General features: G+C 47.8%; 1 protein-coding gene across 1 annotated transcript in view; it reads left to right on the top strand.

Annotated features, from left to right (window-relative positions):
- Positions 1 to 18,803, top strand: part of TRRAP (transformation/transcription domain associated protein) — a gene marked incomplete at its 5' end in the record, with an annotated part of 109,579 nt that overhangs the window by 49,337 nt on the left and 41,439 nt on the right. The window contains 21 exons of the mRNA XM_079720276.1: positions 195 to 248; positions 383 to 403; positions 2,061 to 2,180; positions 2,420 to 2,539; positions 2,923 to 3,087; positions 3,184 to 3,365; positions 3,578 to 3,776; positions 4,209 to 4,337; positions 6,088 to 6,354; positions 7,748 to 7,954; positions 8,995 to 9,153; positions 9,249 to 9,383; positions 9,739 to 9,849; positions 10,731 to 10,877; positions 12,310 to 12,523; positions 13,093 to 13,218; positions 13,652 to 13,798; positions 14,505 to 14,704; positions 15,261 to 15,382; positions 15,704 to 15,917; positions 17,847 to 18,026. Coding sequence (XP_079576402.1) covers positions 195 to 248; positions 383 to 403; positions 2,061 to 2,180; positions 2,420 to 2,539; positions 2,923 to 3,087; positions 3,184 to 3,365; positions 3,578 to 3,776; positions 4,209 to 4,337; positions 6,088 to 6,354; positions 7,748 to 7,954; positions 8,995 to 9,153; positions 9,249 to 9,383; positions 9,739 to 9,849; positions 10,731 to 10,877; positions 12,310 to 12,523; positions 13,093 to 13,218; positions 13,652 to 13,798; positions 14,505 to 14,704; positions 15,261 to 15,382; positions 15,704 to 15,917; positions 17,847 to 18,026 — 3,219 coding nt within the window. The remainder of the gene's footprint in view (positions 1 to 194; positions 249 to 382; positions 404 to 2,060; positions 2,181 to 2,419; positions 2,540 to 2,922; positions 3,088 to 3,183; positions 3,366 to 3,577; positions 3,777 to 4,208; positions 4,338 to 6,087; positions 6,355 to 7,747; positions 7,955 to 8,994; positions 9,154 to 9,248; positions 9,384 to 9,738; positions 9,850 to 10,730; positions 10,878 to 12,309; positions 12,524 to 13,092; positions 13,219 to 13,651; positions 13,799 to 14,504; positions 14,705 to 15,260; positions 15,383 to 15,703; positions 15,918 to 17,846; positions 18,027 to 18,803) is intronic.

Below are 18,803 nucleotides of genomic sequence, written 5' to 3'. Positions count from 1 at the left end.
GGGCTGTTTTGACATCTGAAGGGTGGAAGGTGTATTTTTTGCTGTTGAGCAACTGTTAATTATTATGTGCTTTCTGATAATTGTGTCTTTACTGTCTTGTTTACCCCAATAATCCTTACTGTGTATTGAGTATATGGGAAGTTCTGTGTAAATAACATAAATAGAAAAAAGATGATTTTCCTCCCCATCCTCAGGAAAGCATTTCAGAGTGCGGGAGATGTTCCTTGTCTCCATTCTGTCAGTTTGAGGTGAGAACAACCTATTAAAAGTCAGTTTATGACTTGCAATGTGAAGAACAGTTTATATTTTCTTTTCTTTTCTTTTCTTTTCTTTTTACCTTTCCGTTGCCTTTTTTCATGCTGTAATTTTTGTTTTGGTTCAGCCTGCCGTGGAAGGGGTAGAGGTGAGAATCTCAGTGGAAGTGCAGGAGGGGTTGTTGTTGTACTTGGTTTTGCTGTGACTTGTGGTTCTGTGGTGGACAGAGTGTGTCGTGCCTTTGAGTGCAGTGAGCCGTACTGTCTGTCTGTGGCGGAGTTGTATTAGTACCATTGCCGTGAACTGTCCGGGTGCCACGCATGTTTTCTATTAGGACGTCTTTAAGCAAGATTCTAAGTTCTTTGGTTTTCTATGTGCTAGAATTGCAATATCTCAATATTTCTGATCCAGCCGGGTTTTGCTCTCATAATGTTTGTATGAACTCATGCATCTAACAACCTCTTGAGAGGAAATGCCACAAAGAATACATTAGACGTGCTGGAAATTGGGAGGAGTTCTGTTTCCTCTGACTGACCAGCTGCATCAAACTGAAACCTCCTTGCTCCCCCTGCACCCAGGCCCTTGTGTATGTCTCTCACGCATACCACACTGTGGTGGTCATGACACTGACTTTGAACAGCCCAGTCCTGAGCTTTCCCTCTTCTGTAAAATGGGGATGGTAATACCTGTCATTCCTGCCTTCCGGTGGTGACGCGAAGGCCAGAAGTGATTTCATGACAGTGCTTTGAAATCGAAAACCCTTAAGATGAAAGTACCATTGTTAGAAGGTTATTCTAATTTCAGGATAGAACTTAATCTGCCTGAAAACTTGGAAACACTGTAGAAGAGAACTCTAGAGGAGGCATGGGAGCAACGCTGAGCTGATTTTTCTCATTTCTTACCCGTCGCACTGTTTTGCCTTTTGGCTTAAAGAGACATTTTGAGAAGTATCTCCAGTGCTGCCGGGATGTGGTCCCTCCTGACTGGTGTTTATCATCCCCATTTTACTGGTTTAGAGTCATGGGTATCCTATTACCCGCCACCCAGGATGGGACATCAGGGAGTCTTCCCTTCCCCATGGCCTGAATGGCAGACACAAAACCGTGGGAACTGACACTGAACGGAAAGTCGGAATGACACTCAGTAATTGGCCGCTGAGCTGTTAGCACATTAAAAAAATGCAAAATTCTTGGCATCCCACGTTTTGCATATGATTCTGTAAAGCAGTTTGTCAGCTTTATTTTCAGGCCTGGTTGATAAATTTTTAGAACAACAGTCAGTGATTTATTTACGCTGATAATTAATTTCCAGGGTAAATACTTCAAGTATTTTTTTTGAGGACTTTGTGCTAAGTTTTGAGGGTAAAATAAGTCTGTGCCCTCAGAACTTAGTGCATTGGGAAGACCCCGTGATGTCATGGCAACGTGAGGGAATCCTAATGCTCACGGCCACGGGCATGACCCCCCTGCCCCTGCCGGGCTCACTTCGGCAGCCCGAAAGGTCACTTCCAACACTTGTCAGTGTGGGTGAAAGCAAAGACGGCACCATCACCGAGGTGCACAGTCAGCTCCCTCTCCCCTCCACTGACAGATGAAATCTGAAGGCCAAGGGCAGGTAGTTTCCGTAGGCCACAGCTGTAATCTGAGATTGGTGAGTTGTGGCTTTCTGTTGATACACGTTAACTCTGCTTCTGTTGGCTAACCTTGCAAATGTAGCTAGAGCCTAGCAGGGTCTGTAGTGATGTTGGTATCTCTCGCTGGCAAAATTAATTGGCCTATTTTGTGATTTCTGGTCTTCTTCATTAGGAAATGAAAATTTGTTCGGCAATCATAAACCTTTTTCATCTGATCCCAGCTGCACCTCAAACTCTGGTCAAGCCTTTGTTAGAGGTCGTAATGAAAACAGAACGTGCTATGTTGATCGAGGTAATGGTCAAACACGGGCTAATTCTAATTCTTCCTCCATCTGTTGCTTGTAATGTTTTCACTGTCATATTTTAGATGGGTTAATCCAACAGTATAAAGATATTGGGTGTTAATATCTGCTTACGGTGCGTGCACTCCAGTTACAAGGGGGAGAAATGCACATTGGAACCGTGTGAGGTTGCTAGACCAGAAAAGCCTCAAACCCCCAGAAGGTCCAGTTTTCACCACATGTTTTCTAGGCCGGCAGTCCATTCAGAGAGCCTTTGATCAAGTTCCTGACCCGCCACCCTTCGCAGACGGTGGAGCTGTTCATGATGGAAGCCACGCTGAACGACCCCCAGTGGAGCAGGATGTTCATGGTGGGAGCCCGGGGCTGGGGTCAGGGTCCCTGCCACTGTGCTCGACAGTCTGGAATTTATATATCACTGTTCGGTGTCCTGGCTTTATTTTTCTCCAATGTATTTGAGTATTAGAAACGTTGTGTATGTGAAAAGCTCAAGTCCAGGAATCCCTCTCTGTAGGATTTTGGTGGTGGTAACGAACGAATGAGCTGCTAGGATTATGAAACTCAGGGTGTGATTATTGTCTAAAAAGCACTTTTTAAAGAGGGTGCTTACAGTGATTTTTTTTTTTTTTTTGCCTGCCTTGAGAGATTTAGGAAGAACCTTAGAATTTATATCATTTCAACATTTTGTGGGTTTTGATTAGCTTAAAACAGCTGTTTATTTTGCTTTGTTTTCAGAGTTTTTTAAAGCACAAAGATGCCAGACCTCTTCGAGACGTGCTGGCGGCTAACCCCAACCGGTTCATCACGCTGCTGCTGCCCGGCGGCACCCAGACTGCTGTGCGCCCTGGCTCACCCAGTACCAGCACCCTGCGCCTGGACCTGCAGTTCCAGGCCATCAAGGTAGCACGGCTCTCTCTCAGGCCCCTGATGTCTTAAACGTTTAGTCGAGACTCAGGGAGAACCCTGTCAGCATCCTCATTGTCTCTTCTTTCATAGATCATTAGTATCATAGTTAAAAACGATGACTCCTGGCTGGCCAATCAGCACTCTCTGGTGAGCCAGCTGAGACGTGTGTGGGTCAGCGAAACCTTCCAAGAAAGACACCGGAAGGAGAACATGGCTGCCACCAACTGGAAGGAGCCCAAGCTGCTGGCCTACTGTCTGCTGAATTACTGCAAGTGGGTGCACCTGGGCGCTCTGCACCAAGTGGCCTGCTCTCCCCGATAAGCCTCCTCCCTGAGCTCTGCATAGCTGGCTCACTGCATGTGTGTCATCGCATTTGTTGTAGAGGACGGGCTGTAATTTTGAGCTGCTCGAAAGCAAGTCGGACATCAAACATAGTTATGCAATTTGCCATAATTTAACCTGCCTTCTTATTTTGACCCTTCAGAAGGAATTACGGAGACATAGAATTGCTGTTCCAGCTGCTCCGGGCCTTCACTGGTCGTTTCCTCTGCAACATGACGTTCTTAAAAGAGTATACGGAGGAGGAGATTCCCAAAAATTACAGCATTGCTCAAAAACGTGCCCTGTTTTTTCGCTTTGTGGACTTCAACGACCCCAACTTCGGAGATGAACTGAAAGCCAAGGTGGGTCCCACTGTCACTGCGGGAGAAGCCATGGCGTTTGAGCTCGTTTTCTAGGGAGCCAAGGGCACTACTCTTGTTCTGCTGTGCCTTTCCTCGTCTGGGCTGTTTACGAGGAAAATTTCATTGTTGGGAAACATAAGGCAGGTCCAGCCGTGAACCAGTGTTGATGAGTAGTTTGTTAGTTCCCTTGTTTTTATAAAACAACTTGTTTGAGGTGAGAAGAGTGAACCAGGCCAATGTCTCTTTTCCTCAAGTTTTTAACCTACCTTTACAGTTGCCATTGTAATAAAAGACAAGATTATTAGCTGCACCCTTGATTGAAGTCTAACTTGATGATGCAGCATAACCAAGCTGGTGGTCCTGCCACCTAGTGAAAGAGAGAGAGAGCATGGCTTTGTTTTCCTTCTCCTTCATTGTAAAATTTTTTTGTAGGTTCTGCAGCATATCTTGAATCCTGCTTTCTTATACAGCTTTGAGAAGGGAGAAGGAGAGCAGCTCTTAGGACCTCCCAATCCAGAAGGCGATAACCCGGAGAGCATCACCAGTGTGTTTATAACCAAGGTGACATCACTAACCATGCACTGGCCTGAAAAGTAACTTGGGAGATGTGACAGGTTCAAGGAAATAAGCTTATTTCCCTAAGGCTTTTATTTTTCATGATTGCGTTAATTTATAGCAGAACATTATAATTCTTACTAGTGAATTTATTAAGGCAGCCTCCATGTGGAATGAATTATCTTTTCCACATTAATAGATTCCAATGAGAAACAATATATCTCAGTGAAAAATTCAGATGTCACAGCTGTTTTGTAGAAACCTCTGTTGCTGGTCAGTAGAGTTTTCAAGATCTGTTTACATCTTTAGCTTTGCAAAAGAATCTACTAAAAGCCAGTGAGAATATTAGACTGGATCCAGTTGCTACTGTGCCCCTTTACTGCCAAGTTCATGAACGTCGTCATGGCACTAGGGTGTCTGAAGTTAGCTTGGGTCTCAGCACTGTTACAGTAGTGTTTCCAGTTTGCACCAGTGAGGCTTTTGGAATCAAGTGTCTGCCTGAGGAATGCCTGTGCTGTGTTTCCCGTGGTGCCTCGGCTGTCCTCTGCCATCAGGCTGTTGAACTTCACTGGCAGACGCCGAGTGTGCCTTGAGGTTGTTGCACTGAGTGTCTGCACGGTGGGTGGTGGAGCGCTGTGAGCCGTGGGCATTCCCGCCTGTGGCGCGCCACCGGTGAGTCACCGCCCTCAGAGAGGACACAGTGGTTTCCTCACTGCTCCATCCTGGGGTCCAGGCAGAGGGAGTGCTATTCACATGGACAGGTTGCTGGGCCTCCTGTAGTCTTTGTCCCTTAAGACAGACCTCTTTCCTGCAGTTTTGACCCCACGCCCACCCTGCTGTGGAAGTGAGAGCTGAGCCCAAGGAATTATCTTTGGTCCACATACTGATATTTGCCTTGTTCTGGGCAGCTGTGGGGAGATGGTGACCCGGACTCGGCCCCTCCCGTGTACTGCCTTCTCTAGGCTGTGTCCTCAGGGCCAGTTGCTGCCGACTCGGCACAAGTGAGGAGCTGGGATCTCGAGCGTCAATGGGGATAAATGGTGCGGGGCAGGCTGGCGTCCTGGGAGGGGCCGCCGTGAGGCAGCACATCCAGGGGAGAGGGGACCCTGGTGAAAACACAGTTGTCGTGGAAGACTTTAGTCTGGCAGGTGCTCTGAGAGGCAGAAGGTGGTTAGGGTACTTACTGGATGGTGCAGTCAGTATGCTTGATTCACTAGGAACGTGTAACGTGTTCCTCGGAGTGCACATTTTTTTCTTGTATTCATGAAACACATGTAAAAATCTGTCAGATACTTGATTGCATAGGAAAGCATAACAATTTTTTAAAAAACAGATTTTTTGGTAGGTAACATTTTCTGATCGTAATACTAAAAAATAAGGACAAGGTAATTAATGGTTGACTAGAAAAAAAAAATCTCAATTACTTGGAAATTAAGAAACTCAGTCCTGAATCACCTTGCATTGAAGAGCTAGTATTCCTTTTCTACCTCAAGCCCCTTTGCCCACTGCATTCTGACTTCTAAGCCTGCCCCTTTTTTCAGCATTAAAATAAATGTATCGAGTTTGTCATCTGTATGTAATAAAGGAAAATTGATGCGACATCATTGAGTCCATCACGGTAGAGCTTAATATTATGTGTGGAGAGAGAGAGAGAGAGTGAGAGAGTGAGTGTTTGTGTGTTTCAAGGCTTAGACTTGTCGAGTGACCCTTCAGAGGTAGCAGACCAGAAGTGCATCCTGTGCTCGTGCTCTCGCAGGTCCTGGACCCGGAGAAGCAGGCGGACATGCTGGACTCGCTGCGCATCTACCTGCTGCAGTTTGCCACGCTGCTGGTGGAGCACGCACCCCACCACGTCCACGACAACAACAAGAACCGCAACAGCAAGCTGCGCCGCCTCATGACCTTCGCGTGGCCCTGCCTACTCTCCAAGGCCTGCGTGGACCCCGCCTGCAAGTACAGCGGGCACTTGCTGCTGGCCCACATTATCGCCAAGTTTGCGATACACAAGAAGATAGTCCTGCAGGTACTGGGCGGGCTCCCTCCCGTCCACCCAACACCACGCGCACATGCTGCTCCCGCGGACGAGCGCAAGCGCTGCCTGCTTCCCTATTTATTGTCCTTCCCAGTACATTTTAAAATGCTCCTCTCTGGGCTTCCCTGGTGGCGCAGTGGTTGAGAGTCCGCCTGCCGATACAGGGGACACGGGTTCGTGCCCCGGTCCGGGAAGATCCCACATGCCGCAGAGCGGCTAGGCCCGTGAGCCATGGCCGCTGAGCCTGCGCGTCCGGAGCCTGTGCTCCGCAACGGGAGAGGCCACAACAGTGAGAGGCCCGCGTACCGAAAAAAAAAAAAAAAAAATGCTCCTCTCTGCCGTCTTTTTGTGACTGTGAAACCTCCACGCTGATTCATTGTCACCCTTCCTCCCTGTTCCTGCTCCACCCGCTCCTTCCTCTGCAGCCTTGCTTTTGAAATAAGACAGTGTCTACCTTGTCCGCCTCATGCTTCTCTACCCATTGCGTGAAAATGTGTTAGTCAAGGACCCCGGCCCACGCCTCAGCTAAAGACAGACAGTAGGCACTCTTGAACCCTTGTCTCCTAACCCCTCTTCAGGTTGACGACCTGAAGCACTTGTTCCTTGCATTGCTCAGTGGGTTAGGCTTTGATGTCAGGCAGGCTGAATTCGTGTTTTGTTTCTTCCACTCCCGTTCCGTGACTCTGACTGAGTTCGTCACTGGCCCTGTGTAAGAGTTAGATGTAATCATGCACTTGAGCACTCAGCCTGTCTGTCGCATTAAGCACCTGGTAAGTGCTGGCTCTTGTCCTGTCCTGTGAGTCACTCTTGATTGTTTCCTCTGACCACTCCCTCTTGGGAACTTCTCTGGACCAGAGACCCCAGGGGCATCTGTGACACCCTGTCATTCTCCCAGGCATGCAGGCTCAGCAAGTTCTGTTGTTTCCAGCCCCCGTCCTGTCCCCTCCACCCACAGTGCCAGTTGGCTGGTCTGTGTTCCCACGACCTCACTTCCATCAGACCTTCACTTGAACTAATTCAGCACTGTCTCTGAGAGTGGCCCCTTTCACTCCATTTTCTACCCTGGGCTGGAGTAAAATGATCTGTATCCCTCAACCGACTTCCCACTGGTTACGCTAGAGGAGCTGGGTCCTGCTCGTCTTTGTACGCTCCACCCTAGTTCAGCACGGGCACATAGTAGGTGCTCAGAAAATATTAGAGCAAACATATTCATTGATCAAAACTGAATGAAAGAGAACGTAACTACTGCGGTTTTTCCTAATAAGAGAGCCCTAAGGAACTTCTTTAAATTGTTTTGCAGAAATATCATGCCTTAGTTCTAAGTGATTGTTTTTATCTTGTTTTTTAAAACCTTCATTCTATCAGTATTTCTGTCCTGTCTTAGGTTTTTCACAGTCTTCTCAAGGCCCATGCAATGGAAGCCCGAGCAATTGTCAGGCAGGCGATGGCTATTTTGACTCCGGCGGTGCCTGCCCGAATGGAGGACGGGCACCAGATGCTGACCCACTGGACGAGGAAGATCATCGTGGAGGAGGGGCACACTGTCCCCCAGCTGGTTCATATTTTGCATTTGATAGTGCAGCACTTCAAGGTGTGTAGGAAGTACTGTAGATTGAGGTCGATTGCTTCAGAGCAAATACCCTGTCAGGCATTTGCTTTGAAGTTTCGCCTATCTTTGTTTTCTGCAATAATAAGGTGGCCATGCATCTTTCAGTAAAGGTAATTCTGATCCATTGGTTAGTATGGGTATGTGTATGACCTTATCAACATGAAAATTGCTGTAGTTTAGAGAATATATCCCTGGTATAAGCTTTTTGCTAAGATGGCATTTATCTTGTAAGTACAGTTGACCTTTGAACAACAGGATTTGAACTGTGTGGGTCTACTTACATGCGGATATTTTTCCGTAAACATACTACGGTATTACATGCTCTGCGCTTGGTTGAATCCGTAGATGCGGGACTACGGATGGAGAGGGCAGACTGTAAAGTTTACACTTGCGTTTGTGACTCTGTCAGGGGTGGGCACCACTGACCCCTGTGTTGTTCAAGGGTCAGCTGTACTCAGTTGTCCATGAATACAGATGAGTTGTTACTCTAAGGTGGGAGGTAGTTGTCATTAACTCTAGATCTTGGTAACTTGGCTTGAAGGTGTCGCTGGCACCTCCTTCTCTATAACCAGATCACCCCCTTTGTTGGATTTATTTATATGTAGATATTTCTTGTAGATGTTTGGGTAGAGAAGAAAGGATTGAGTTAAAAGCTAATTCTTTTACAGCCAACTCTTTTAGAATTGGGAATTTGCCTCTTGGCATGGCTAATTTGTATGACATCAGGTCTGAAGTTCAACACACGTGACTAGACTTGCCTACCTAAAGATAATTCAGTGTTCAGCATTTTTTAAAGATGGTCCTAAAAGGCTGAAACACGCTCTTATGTTGGGACTCAGTAGGGGGGAGGGGGAGTGGTAAACACACATACAAAAGGTGCTGAGAATTTCTTTGCTAAAGTTATGGTTCAGAATTCTTGGGCAGGAGGTTGGACTGTGTGTGTTGGGGCCAAGGCGGGCTACGTGGGCGTGTGTGCGGGGCGGCACGCAGTGTCCCTGGCGTGACCTGGCCCGCGTCTGCAGGTGTACTACCCGGTGCGGCACCACCTGGTGCAGCACATGGTCAGCGCCATGCAGAGGCTGGGCTTCACGCCCAGTGTCACCATCGAGCAGAGGCGGCTGGCCGTGGACCTGTCCGAAGTCGTCATCAAGTGGGAGCTGCAGAGGATCAAGGACCAGCAGGTAGGGCGTCAGCCCCTCGAGTCTTCCCTGACTGTTCTTTAGACCTCTCCCTGGAGAACAGTCAGGAAGGTCAAGTGTGTGTGTGTTTCTTTAAGCCGGATGCAGACATGGACCCAAATACAAGTGGAGAAGGAGTCAACTCTGTCTCATCTTCCATTAAAAGAGGCCTGTCGGTGGACTCTGCGCAGGAAGTGAAGCGCTTCAGGACGGCAACGGGAGCCATCAGCGCAGTAAGAGCATGTGCACAGGCTGCGAGCGCCACCTTTTACGGGTTCATTTATCTAACAAACTTTGAATGTGGGCCGAGTGCCCAGCGCCGTGCCAGCAGGACAGCTGGGAAAGGCTGCCCCCACAGCTAGAAACCCCACGATGTCCCACATTGCTGGCTTCCTGGACCTTGGGCCCTTTCAGTCGCACGCACATGACCCCATACTTTCTCCATGGCTACTTTGCTTGTCCTTCTTCTGCGGAGACCACGCCCGCCAGGGGTGTCCCTGACGTCCAGGATGGGGTCTGACCCGGGGAGGAGGGCCGCGTGCAGTTAGTGGGCTGCGCTGTTGAGAACTCTCTTCCCGCCGTCTCCAGGTGTTTGGGCGGAGCCAGTCTCTGCCCGGTGCGGACTCCCTCCTTGCCAAGCCCATTGACAAGCAGCACACGGACACCGTGGTGAACTTCCTCATCCGCGTGGCCTGTCAGGTGTGGTATCTGCGTGTCTCAGGTTAGGGATCCTTCCGAACAAAGGCTGCCTGATAGGCTCCAGTGACTTTGATTGTCTGTGATGGTTTAGTCAAAAAAGAAATAGACAAACCAGGGTCTGAGAGCTAGTTTTGTCCCTTTCATACCAAATTCCGTTCATTTCGTGACTTGCTAATATCTGAAATCTGCCTGTGTTTTATAATATGATTTTAAAAAACATTTTTTTTTCAGTGGTGATGAAGTAATGGTATAGCTTATAATAGCATCTTGGTGTTGGGGAAACATGGCAGTTCAGTGATCTTGGGCAAATCACTTGACTTTCGAGTTACCTGTGTCATAAAGGTGTTGGGATGACCCAACCTACATAAGTTATGGACAACATTAGTAATTCAGATGCTTTATAACTTGAATTTATCATTCAAATCAGTAATATATTTTCATGGAGTTGTTGGGAATCAATTCCTGAAACTTCATTTTTATATTTCAAAAAACCTTGTAACTGAAATTTCCCTCACAAAGTAGTTTTTATAATTATTAAAAAATAGTATACCTTGCAACACTATTGAGGATCTCCAAGTACTGAAAACAGTCTTCTAAACTCTTCAGCCGATCCTTTCCTGTGTGCTGCAGCGTGCTGGGCACGGCCTGGGAGGCCCAGCTGATGGATTAATCGCACAAATGAGTGCAAATCACCACTGACCCACTGTGAGGGAGGAGGGGGTGTCCCCAGAGGGATCAGAGACAGCTGGGTTGAGGCGGGGTTGAGTCAGACGGGAGAGGAGGTGGAGCACTGTGGTGGGAGGGCGCGGGGCAGCAGCGGGCAAGAGGCCTGTGCACACGTGTGCTGGGAAACTCGGGCTTGAACGTGCGTGAACTTCCAGGTTAACGACAACACCAACACTGCGGGGTCTCCTGGGGAGGTGCTGTCCCGCCGGTGTGTCACTCTCCTGAAGACAGCCTTGCGACCAGACATGTGGTCCAAGTCGGAGCTCAAACTCCAGTGGTTCGACAAGCTGCTAATGAGCGTGGTAGGTGCGAGGGCCCGGGCACGAGCGGGCCACCAACCCCAATCTCCTTGCCCGCGGCTGGTCATGGCCCCTTTCACCTTCTCCTCTGGCCACTGGCTAATGAGGAGGGAGTGTCATTCGCTGAAAATGGCTCTAAATCTTCAGCTCTCACCTCCACCCTAGGGAGAGTTGGGAGTTTTGAAAACAGAATAGTTCTCTTGCCTTTCACAGATTAATTTCTTAAACCCACCTACCCGCTGGCATGGAATAAACATTTTTAGTTGACTTATGCAACCACCTTTAAAGTAAAGTTGAATTTTTAAAATAGATTGAATGATGGACATAGCACTGTATAATCAGGTAATTAGAGATAGCCCCAGATGCTGATTATTTGTTGGGTTTTTTGGTTGTTTTTGTTTCTGTAAAAACCACGATTCTGTAATTTTCTGGAGGTTGCAGAAGCTGTTCTCTTGCCTTATCCATTTCATTACCAGGATACAGTTCAGTTTATCTAGTTCTGTGGTGAAATTTGAAAGCTTTTGGTCTCAGGATGATCATACCTACTGTAAGCATTTGTTATTTTGTGCTGCAAAGATGAGCAGCATCATTGCTCAAGTTTTTTGAAAGTTTACACAGGTTAACCTGTGTTATGGAAACAGAGTAATAGGCCTCCTGAGTCTGCAGCACATGCTTGCTGCTTAACTTATTTGCAGATTTCTTTCCTCTTTTTCTCTTTGAAAGGTCAAATTATTTTCCTATCAAATGTAGTCACCATTGAATCAAGCTCAGCCCCTTCACAGGCTGACGTTTTCTGAGGGCGATGGGTCTGCTCACACTGACTTCCTGCCTTTCCCCATGATCTGCCTCACAGCAGTGCACACACACGGTGCACCTGCAGGGCATGTGTGTGCGTCAGCCACAGACACGTGTTGTGAGGCCAAACTTAAATCCTTACTGTAAAACTTGTGCTCTATTTTCTATTTTATTCTTTTGGGGTTTTTTTCTTTCTTTTTTTTTTAATGCTGACAATCTGTTAGATTGATTTCATGATACACAGTTTCAAAGATACTTCCTTTTGGAAGGATATATGTATTTTAACTAAAAACATGAGAAAAAAGTAAAATTCATTGCAGTAGTTGCCTTTTTAAACCAGATTTTAGTGATTTTCAAAATTTTAGTACTACTTAATATTGAATATTAATATCTTTCATGAGCTTAAGGGAAGTTTGACTAAATATTTAAAGCAAATTTATTAAAAGGAAGATTATGAAATCTTACTGTGTTAATAAAATATGGTGGTCATTTATATACCTGATGTGTTTATTCTTCAGTGGTTGTTTATTTCATTTCCAAGTACTTATTGACACGTGTAGTTTTAATTTCGCTTGGTTTCTGTTTGTAAGTCGCTGTACTGTTTATCTCATCTGTGTGTGGCCTGTGTTCTCCGTTCCAGGAGCAGCCCAATCAAGTGAACTATGGGAACATATGCACAGGATTGGAAGTGCTGAGCTTCTTGCTGACAGTGTTGCAGTCCCCAGCCATCCTGAGCAGCTTCAAACCCCTGCAGCGTGGAATCGCAGCCTGTATGACGTGCGGAAACACCAAAGTGTTACGAGCCGTCCACAGCCTTCTTTCACGCCTCATGAGTATTTTCCCAACGGAGCCAAGTATGTGACCTTTGCTGTTGGCGCCTTTCTTTCTTTCCGAGTGGATGGGTGGGCACAGAGCTTGTTAGCTGAGAATGCTCATCCTCCTGTTACTATAGTGAGCATTTTATTATTCTGCTTTTCTTTGTACCTTTAAACTTCCTTTAAAAGAAGTTGACATAAAAACTTCATGGTAGCAGTCTTTGCGTTAGCAGTTTTTCCCAAAGCAGTTTTTTGTCTGCTTTGGAAATACAGTTTTCTTCATCAGCTGAACATACCATTTCCATATGGTATTTAAAGGAAGTTAGGTTAAAATATTTTGTCAGTTGTTGAACAGCGGACAAGATAGAATTTTGGCATCTCATATGTAAGTGTATTTAGGGTATTCGGGCGAGGCTTGGTGGCATGAAAGGTGGTTACTGAGCTCTGTAAACTGGGAACCACGCGTCCTGCGGTGAGAGGTGCCTGTGTCAGTCACCGCAGGTCCCAGACAGCCAAGCTCAATGCTAGCCTGAGGAGAGTTAGCGTCCCAGAGCCTGGCCGGGCCCGCGAGCCGGACCCCAGAGCCCAGGTTCCCACTACTGTTTCAGGCACTTCGAGCGTGGCCTCCAAGTACGAGGAGCTGGAGTGCCTCTACGCGGCAGTGGGCAAAGTCATCTATGAGGGACTCACCAACTACGAGAAGGCCACCAGCGCCAACCCCTCCCAGCTCTTTGGTGAGCGTGTGTCCATCGTGGTTTCCCCAGCGTGGTCCAGCTGCACACTGGATGAGCTTTTCCTTCTGGGGCCGAGGGGCGCTGACCCCTTGCAGGCGAAAATCTTACGAGTTACAGTTGGCTCTCTGTATATTTTACATGGTTCCTTCGTGTCCGCAGCCCCTCATACACAGATTCAGCCGACCCCGGATCGTGTAGCACTGTAGTATTTACTAGTGAAAAAAAGCTATGCATAAGTGGACTCATACAGTTCAAACCTGTGTTGTTTAAGGGTCACCTGTAATGTTGACATTTGGGATTAACCTGTACTTTTGTCAGAAATGGCACATTTTTATCTAGCACATTTTTAAATGTTTTAAGTAGTACGTTTTTGTGAATTACTCAATTTTTTAAGACCTTTCTCAAAAAACACCTGTCACCCTCTACCTTTCAGGGACCCTGATGATCCTCAAGTCTGCCTGCAGCAACAACCCGAGCTACATCGACAGGCTGATCTCGGTCTTCATGCGCTCCCTGCAGAAGATGGTCCGAGAGCACCTGAGCCCGCAGGCCGCCTCAGGCAGCACGGAAGCAACCTCAGGTGACTGGCTCGGCCCCGTGTTCCTCCCTGAGGCTTCAACACCTAAACCTGCCGGCCGTGATTAGATTCTAAAGCCAACATGAATGTCTGTTGTTTTTATGCAGTTCAGTATCATCTGTTCTTCACAAAGAGGTTCTGAGCATTTCATTTACAACCGTAAAAAGACTCACTTTTTAAATGAACTGCTTTTAAAAATTGTGAATGTAAGAATGAAGAAATTTGAGCAACATTCATCACTAGATGAGAGTTATCTAACAATTTTGCTATAAAACAGAGATTGCTATTATCAGAGCTATTATTTCTGAAGAAGAATTAAGTTACCAGTTCCAGACCTGAGCTATGAGCTTCAGGAATCGGCGATATGTTGGTGTGCGGCAGGGAGCTGTGGTTGTCACTCTGCCAGTTGCCCCTCGGAGCACCAGTGCCATGCATGTGACTTCAGGGCTTGGCTGTATGCGGGGTTGCCTACAGTGGTCCCACCAGCTCCATCATCCCTTCCCCTGTGAGGAGGCTCTTATAGGGCCCCGCTGGCAAGGCCGAGTAGTCAGAAAGCCGTGAGGCACTTCAAATCCCAGAGCTCTAGTTGCAGGAGAAGATATTTTGGGGAGGAAATAGGCAGAATCCAGAGTGCCATGCAGTGCGGGCGGTTGGTTGCCTGCTCAGGCAAGTTGGTAGAGATCGTTGGGCTCTTTCTCTGCTTGAGCAGGAACCAGTGAGCTGGTGATGCTGAGTCTGGAGCTGGTGAAGACGCGCCTAGCTGTGATGAGCATGGAGATGAGGAAGAACTTCATCCAGGCCATCCTGACCTCCCTCATTGAGAAATCCCCCGACGCCAAAATGCTCCGGGCCGTGGTTAAAATTGTGGAAGAATGGGTTAAAAATAATTCCCCGATGGCAGCCAATCAGGTGAGCTATGAAGAGGGGCTGTGCTCTGGCCAGGTGATCTTCCTGTGTGTGTAAAAGGAAATTCAGGCGTCGCATTCTAAGCTATTCTGCAAGTTCTCAAACAAAACATTTTTTTCTCCAGTGTTTGCGTTCACCGAATCTTCCTTTATGGTGGATTTTTCTCACTGTGCTTAACAGAGTTTAAACAGAAATTCGGAATAACTGGTCACTTATCTTATAAGGTTTTACTTCTGTTAAAATGTTAAATGAACCTTACTTGTTAGTCTTCTATGGTGGTAAAGTTAAGCCAAAAATAATAATGATGGGGGATTATTATTTGATTTAGTAAGATGCTTTCAAACTTCTGATTTGTCTTTTAGTTTAGTTGCTTTTATGTTGGCACCTGTCTTGATCTTAAGCATCCGAAGAACCATTTAGAAACAACCTTGTCTTATTTTACCTGACAAGATCGTAAGAGCTTAAAAATTGGTAGAGCATATGGCTGAAATACTTGGGAGCATGTCTTTTTTCAAACAGAAATAATTGACCTTTTCCTTTAAAAAACAAATCTGTACAGACACCTACACTCCGGGAGAAGTCCATTTTGCTTGTGAAAATGATGACCTACATCGAAAAGCGTTTTCCAGAAGACCTTGAACTAAATGCACAGTTTTTAGACCTTGTTAACTATGTCTACAGGTAATCACAGCAATTAATCAAATGTTGCTCGTGTCGGTCCCTGGCATGCTCTCTGACTAGCCAGTAATGCGACTTTTTAATCTTCTCATTATACCTAAATTTTAAATGTTCATTTAAATCACATAATATACTTTGGCATCATTAATGAGCCTTTTTGCTCAAATGCTGCATCAGCCCAGGACGATTTGGAACACACTCTTGGCCTTCATGGCGGCTTTTCGGAAAGCTGGTGTCCACTTGTTCACTGCTCATTTGCTCACGGCCTGAGGGTCCCCTGTCCTGCGTAGCTCTGCTATCTCGGTGTCGTTTCTTGGATTGCAGGGATGAGACGCTTTCTGGCAGCGAGCTGACGGCGAAACTTGAGCCTGCCTTTCTCTCTGGGCTGCGCTGCGCCCAGCCGCTCATCAGGGCCAAGTTTTTCGAGGTTTTTGACAACTCTATGAAGCGTCGCGTCTACGAGCGCCTGCTCTACGTGACCTGCTCCCAGAACTGGGAGGCCATGGGGAACCACTTCTGGATCAAGCAGTGCATTGAGGTAGGATGGACCCAGCTCATGGTCCTTGTGGGGGGCCTGGGGCCGGGTGTCCACACACGCAAAGGCAGATCAGACATCTCTACCACAAGACCGCTTTAATCTCTAGTAGGAAGGGGAAAGACTTAAAGCAGGAAGGGTAGAGCAGCCAGGCCAGACCAGCCTGACAACGCTGTGGGCTCTGACCCCTTGGTGCAAGAGGCCAGGGTGCTGGAGATGAGGCCCCGCATGAACGGTCAGGCTGTTTCAGTGGACAGCAGTTCAGATGGTCTCTGATGTTGTTCACAGGATTGTCGTCAGACTTCTGGCTTCATTCTTTGGATTAATCACCAACGTACCGCACCAGGCCACCTAGGTTTTCCAAAGCAGGTTACCGATGCTGTGCAGATAGGTTACCAGACCACTTTGTCTAATGAGACAAGGTTGTGAAATTCTCTTTGAGGGAAAAGAAGGGAATCGTGGCACCGGGTTTCAGTGAGAGCTTGTTGGCATGTTTCCGTTGGTGCTGAGTGTACGTTTTCTTAGTGCTGTAAATAGCAGTATCTGGAACTTCACTAATGGCAACACAGTGGGCAGAGTTCCCTGATTTATTCTTCATTCTTTCACGCGACTGACCGATTGCTATTAGGTGCCAAGCCCTGGGGTAGGAAGTGACAAAGACGAAAAAGACATTGGACCATGTAGAGGACATGGCAGGCTGAAGGGCACAGCTAGGAACCTGCTGTCCTGCCTCCTTCGTCCTGTGTGTCTGGTCCTTCGCCAGGTGTTACCAGTTCAAGGCCACTCGCTTTTCTCCCTCCCCTCTCCTGCCTCCCTCTCTGGCTCACGAAGATGACAGGAATGGTGTCCTTAGTGTTCACCCACCTTCCCTCCTGCCCGCCACAGATTTTACTGTTGCAAACTTGTTCTGATAGAGTAAAGCAGACTCTGTCGCTCCTTGCCTTTGTACCCAGCACAAAACCCCACCTCCAGGATGCGGTCTTGCTGGCCCCTCTCCAGCCCTGTGCTGCCCCTCTGCTCCCGCTCGTTAGTCTCCAGCCTCACTGGCCTCCTGTGTTCTCACACATGCCACGTTCCTGACACCCACACTGAACTGAAGCAGGCGCCCTTGTATCCTCTGTCGCCTGCCCGTTCCCTGGGCTGCATCATGACAATGAGCGTGTGTGTGTTATGTGTTGATGTTGGTCTTGTCCTTCCCTCTTTGACACTCCAGCCTCACCAGGCGGGGGCACTGTCTCTGTGAAGTTGACAAACGAATCTCCAGGGCCTCACACAGTACATAGTGGGTGTCCAGTAAGAATGCAAGAGTGGCTGGGTCGGGGGCGGTGTGAGCTGGGTCGGGGCTTCGGGGAATAGTCTCGGGGGTGTTGCGTGTGCGTGGGGACTGTTACCTTATGGGCGCCCCGCTAGGGAGCTCACACCGTCCCCTGCGGACTGTGGGAAGCCCCTGGGGGTGTCGGGAGAGGGTGCCGAGGTCAGCTTGTGGAATAAGATGAGTTTGAGAAGAGTAAGTCGAGATGAGTTAGGAAGCTGTGTCTGGGCAGGAGGTGACGGCTGCCTGGCTGTTCAGGAGGTGATACTGGCAGAACCCAATGATGTGGGTGGGAGACGAGAGAGACGGGAAAATGGGTGGATAGAGCCACAGCAGCTGCACTCCTGCCTGGGAGATGCCTCTGAGAGGACAGGGGAGGAGTTCTGTCTGGTAGGGAGAGAGATGCCGAGTTTATGCCTAGATACGGAGTCAGGGGTACCTGAGTGGGGACGCTGGGAGAGAGGGTCAGACTCCTTTCTAAGCTGGGGGGTGTAGAGCGAGCTGGGGACTGGGGTCATCAGCATGTGCTGGTCGAGGCAACTCGGGGTTAACGGGGTCCACACACCAGAGCACCAGACGTGCATCCCAGGTTTGTCTTCTCTCCTGCAAACCCCCTCCAGCTCCTCTTGGCCGTGTGTGAGAAGAGCACGCCCATCGGGACCAGCTGCCAGGGCGCCATGCTCCCGTCCATCACCAACGTCATCAACCTGGCCGATAGCCACGACCGCGCGGCCTTCGCCATGGTCACACACGTCAAGCAGGAGCCCCGGGAGCGAGAGAACAGCGAGTCCAAGGAGGAGGTAACGCCCGGCGCACGGTGCCCCCTTTCCACCGCGGGGCTCCCATCCCTGTTGGAGAATTTTGTATCAGCCTTAGAATATTTTTAGGGCAAGAGCAATGTGTTAAAATCTGTCTCTGCCTGAAAGCTCTGAACGTGGTACTGTGTTCAATACTTATATTTTCCTTTTTTTAATGTCGAGGTATGATTGACATACATCCTGATAGTCTCAGGTGTACAGTGTAATGATCTGGTATTTGTATGTACTGCGAAATGACCATCACAGTAAGTCTGGTCAACATCCATCGCCACACATAGTTACAGAAGTGTTTCCTTGTGAGGAGAACTTTTAAGACCTACTCTCTGGGCAACTTTCAAATACGCAGCACAGCATTGTTAACTGCAGTTCCCATGCTGTACGTTACATCCCCAGGACTTCTTCATCTTATAACTGCAAGTTTGTACCTTTTGACTCCTTGACCCATTCCACCTGCCTGCCACCCTCTGCCTTTGGCAACCGCCATTCTGTTCTCTGTATTTAGGAGCTTGTGTGTGTGTATTTAGATTCCACACATAAAACTGAAATCATATGATTGATTTCAGTTAGCATAATGCCCTCAAGGCCTATCCCATGTTGTCGCAAATGGCAAGGTTTCATTCATTTTTATGACTGAATAATATCCATTCATCTGTTGATGGACACTTGGTTATTTCCATTCAGTTAGATGTTTTTGTTTTTTTTTTTTTTTTTTGCGGTACGCGGGCCTCTCACTGTTGTGGCCTCTCCCGTTGCGGAGCA

The sequence above is a fragment of the Hyperoodon ampullatus genome (genome assembly GCF_949752795.1).
Source record: "Hyperoodon ampullatus genome assembly, chromosome: 14".
NCBI lineage: Eukaryota > Metazoa > Chordata > Mammalia > Artiodactyla > Ziphiidae > Hyperoodon > Hyperoodon ampullatus.
This window is presented reverse-complemented; position numbering and strand designations above follow the sequence as displayed.